This window comes from Rhododendron vialii, chromosome 8a (genome assembly GCF_030253575.1).
Source record: "Rhododendron vialii isolate Sample 1 chromosome 8a, ASM3025357v1".
NCBI lineage: Eukaryota > Viridiplantae > Streptophyta > Magnoliopsida > Ericales > Ericaceae > Rhododendron > Rhododendron vialii.
The window spans coordinates 10,066,551-10,068,896 of NC_080564.1; the positions used below are offsets into that span (position 1 = coordinate 10,066,551).

The 2,346-nt window shown below is 39.2% G+C and overlaps 1 protein-coding gene across 1 annotated transcript; it reads right to left on the reverse strand.

Moving 5' to 3' along the window:
* Positions 1-278: 278 nt before the first annotated feature.
* On the reverse strand, positions 279-1,523 carry LOC131336186 (zinc finger protein 4-like). Its single transcript, XM_058371928.1, has one exon. The coding sequence runs from the start codon at positions 1,131-1,133 to the stop codon at positions 570-572; it is 564 nt and encodes a 187-aa protein (XP_058227911.1). The 5' UTR covers positions 1,134-1,523; the 3' UTR covers positions 279-569.
* Positions 1,524-2,346: the final 823 nt, after the last annotated feature.

Genomic DNA, 2,346 nt, shown 5'->3' on the forward strand with positions numbered 1-2,346 from the left:
GGTTCTTAGATAAAAAACCTGGAGAGAAGATATTTTACTGATGATTATCTTTTGAGGAGAATGGGGAGATAGAAGTCTAATAATTGCTTCTAGTGTGTGTTTCAAATATCTGATCCAAGAGTTTGAAGTCTTGTAATAGATAAAACTAATCTATTATACGTACTTTAAACTATCTGTTAGTTTGAAGTCTCCTAATAGATAAAAATAATTTGAAGTCTCCTAATAGATAAAAATAGTTTATTATACTTTAAACTATCTGTTAGTTTGAAGTCTCCTAATAAATAAAAACAATCTATTATACTTTAAACTCTCGTAACAGATAGAGATAAGGAGTACTCTATCTCATTTTTCTTAACCAACCCAATCACATAATCCATGTGGACGACACATGTGGGTTGGATCCGGTCCAAACCAACCCATTTACTAACAGCTTCAAATTCAAGACTCTTGATGGTTTCCACTCACAGAATTTCTCCAATCAGAACAACCAAAATGCAAATTTTTTGTAGCAACAAACATCAAGTTTAAGTAATCCCAAATCTGCTGGTACGAAAATTATGACGCATATATCACAATCCTAGATTCAAATCAAGATTTTTCGGATCAAAGGATAGCTCAGGCAGTTTTTCCATCCGAAAACTGCCCGGCCACACCTCTATTGCTTCTTCAAAAGGTGCCCAACCCAGCCCCATCATCCCTGTGGTGGCAAGAGCATCGCTAAATCTTGCCACCACAGAAGTCTCTCCTCTGCTTGGCTTGTGCACAAGCGAGTGGGGCTGGACACCCAGAGACCTAGCGGCCACTGGAGAAATGAACGGAACTCCAGTGGCAGCTGACTGGATCCTCTGGGACTGGAACCTTCTATTTGCTCCTCTTTCTCTTTTGTGTGCGTTCTGGTGACCTCCCAACGCTTGTGAGCTGAAGAACTTCCTCATGCAGAAATTGCATGAAAATAACTTGTTTTTCGCCGGTTTTGAATTGCTACAACCCTCTAGAGAACTCAAGGGATCACCAGAGTTGAGGGATAGACTCAACCAATCACCTAAATTATCAAGTTGTGGATCTGTTTGATCATGATCATGGTCGACATGTGTTTCTGATTCATGACCTTCTTCCTCCTTTTGGAAGACCATTTTATACGTTGATCATATGAGGGTATAGAGGGTTGAATCAATGGAAGGCTATGGAGTTATAACAAGGATATATAGGTCAAGTGGGAGTTTAATGGACAGAAATGGGGGTATCTATAATGTGAAGGAAGTGGAAGATATTGTTATCTATATATTTGTCACCCTTTTTAATGTGTTCCCACCAACAGGTCTTTCAACTCCTGTGAAGGTAGGGAGTCTCTACTTGTCTTCTTTGTTTTGTCTTCTAATTTCAATGGGGTTTGGTCGAGTGGCATAAGACGACAATCAAAGGGCTTGCGCCCAAAGAGGTTGCAAGGTTGAATTTCAGCAAGTCCAAACATTTCAAATCTTGTGGCCACTGGAGTTTGCCTCGTTCACTTCAAAGCCGCCTTAGAATTAATTATAGTGCGCACACATTGACTCCAACAAATTATAAAAAGAAATTACAAGGAGGGGTAATAGAAAGAGAAGCTAGAGTTACAATTGTAGTATGAGAAACCAACCAGAGAGATCATACGCAGTACCAAGTGAGTGTCCAATCGTACGTGATTAGCCTAGTTGGGGTTGCAGATAACTTGTCACACCATGCTTTTTAATCTTGTCTTCTATAAATAGGTGATTTCAAATGTTAAGTACTCTGTGTTTGTTCTTTTCTTCTTTGGCCTTGATCATTTATACTGTACTACTACTATACATTGTGTGATCTCCTAGTCAGTTAGCTTATGAGGCCTCTAGTGTAAATTGTTGATAGAAACAAGAGAAAGGGGCGGCTATAGACCCGACTTTCCATAGAACTAGCGAAGTACTTGACTAATTACAGTTTCATTCATTCATCTACACACAGTAATGTAAAAGCGATCGGTGGTTTGTTTTACGTTTGAAATCTCTCAAGTGCTATCAAATCTTTTGGGGTCAGTTTATGCAGAGCTTTTGCTATAGTTTTAATTGGGACTCTCACAAGCGGACAATAGAATTAGTCTCCATGATTAGTCGAGGTGTGCGTAAGCTGACCCGAACACCTGAGTTTTCAAAAAATGTAGGCCGCCTACGTACATAAAGCTTACTTATATACAATTCTAAAGGGTGTTGGGGTGCGATATATGCGTGCTAGCTCCATGACTATGAATCGAATACTCCTCATAAATAAATTGACCAATACTCCTTGGATATTTCATAGTCCATAGAGATTGAACGAAAAAGAGATCTAGCTGAGGAT